The 1,726-nt window shown below is 44.8% G+C and overlaps 1 protein-coding gene across 1 annotated transcript in view; it reads left to right on the plus strand.

The window, feature by feature from the left end:
- Nucleotides 1-922: 922 nt before the first annotated feature.
- Nucleotides 923-1,726, plus strand: part of HARS1 (histidyl-tRNA synthetase 1) — a 49,195-nt gene continuing 48,391 nt past the window's right edge. The window contains exon 1 of the mRNA XM_085899207.1: nt 923-1,091. Within this exon, the coding sequence (XP_085755333.1) occupies nt 996-1,091 (96 nt within the window). The 5' untranslated portion in view covers nt 923-995. The remainder of the gene's footprint in view (nt 1,092-1,726) is intronic.

Below are 1,726 nucleotides of genomic sequence, written 5' to 3' on the forward strand. Positions count from 1 at the left end.
TATTTTACCTTTGGACGCACGGTGAACGTTGGTGAGAAGTGTGCAAATATTAATTACTGTACTGCATCGATTCTGGCCAAAGATATCGACAATATCAAATACAAGCAGTCATACACTGGTACTTACGAAATCGTCAACTTGACCTCTGACCTTGTCTAATAAAAGCTGTCTCTGGAGAAGGTAGCGACGCAAACCAGAAGTTTCTACGATGATTCTGTACCAAACCATCAAAAATCGAATGTTTTGGATGTTTGACCTCACTGTGACCTTGACCTTTGACCGATTTTGACCAAAATCTAATCAACACTAGCCATCACCCTCCTGAATCACGTGGTCTAATTTGACATTGGTAGCTTCTTCCGTTCTCGAGTTATCATTTTTTGGATGTTTGACCTCACTGTGACCTTGACCTTTGACCGATTTTGACCAAAATCTAATCAGCACTAGCCATCACCCTCCTGAATCACGTGGTGTAATTTGACATTGGTAGCTTCTTCCGTTCTCGAGTTCTCGTGCCTTCAAACAAACAAACAGAGGACGGAAGTCATCAATATACTTACGAAATCTTTAGATTTCGTAAGTAAAAAAAAATGGGTTTAATATCGCTTTCGAAAACCAAAAAGTGTGAGAAACGCCGATTGACGACGAATCGGAACACTCAACGGAACAGAAGAACCCAGGGTGTGCCATTGCCAAGCGGCTTGCTATCGCTCGCCAAGCCAGCCGTTCCTTAACCGTCACAACGTTGTGCTTGTTTGAGTGCTTAAGCCACTTGGCGAGTGCTTTTCAAGCTGATTGGTGACGTGAGCAATACAACGTGGTGACGTAACCAATGTGACGTGGCAATACAACGTAGTGACGTAAGGAATATAACGTGGTGATGTTATGCAACGTGGTGACATAAGGAATATAACGTGGTGACGTCGCAATAAAACGTGGTGACGTACCAGTAGGCGGAGTAGTTCGTTCAGTGTGTGCTGAACACGGTTGACAGAATGGCGGACACAGATCGTGAGAAGCTCGAAGCAGCGCTAAAAACACAGGGGGAACTCGTACGTCGATTGAAAGCTGAAAATTCGAGTAAAGAGAAGGTAGTTACTTGTACGGGTGTTTCCGCGTGTACAGTGCGTGTTTGTGTTCCTTTTGGTGTACAGTGTGTACGCGGCATGTCACTGTACAGTACGCTCGACATGAGAGCATGCTTTACTTTTCATTTTCATCTCGGTGTTCCTTAGTTTGTCGATCTGATGGCGATAACAAAGGTTTTCAGACAAACAGTTTTACTCATGCCTCGTGCAGTACTACCAAACGTTATCCTGTGTAAACCTGGTCAATGAAGTGTTGCTGATTGGCTGCAATTAACTTATTTAATCATTTAAGTAATTTCCATGACGGTTTAACACTTTGACCATTGGAAGAAACATAATCGGTGAATACAAATCAAAGAAGAACGAGAGAGCTCGTAGAACACGTTACCCCACGCAGTGTTGAGGAAGAGGACACATGAGAGGTTTTTAAAACTCTTCCTTTCATTGTGTTCTTAAACACGATCTCGATTTCCTACCATCAAATACAACCCGTCGCTCCGCTGATGGGAATATTACGGAGGGGAGGGGGGAGAACAGAGAGGGGGGGAGAACAGAGGGGGAGAACAGAGAGGGGGGAGAGAGGGGAGAACAGAGAGAGGAAGGGAGAGGGGTGGGGCGAGAGGGGGAGTTGGTAGTGG

This window comes from Eptatretus burgeri, chromosome 10 (genome assembly GCF_056783735.1).
Source record: "Eptatretus burgeri isolate ZD-2024b chromosome 10, Ebu_testis_v1, whole genome shotgun sequence".
Classification (NCBI taxonomy): Eukaryota; Metazoa; Chordata; class Myxini; order Myxiniformes; family Myxinidae; genus Eptatretus; species Eptatretus burgeri.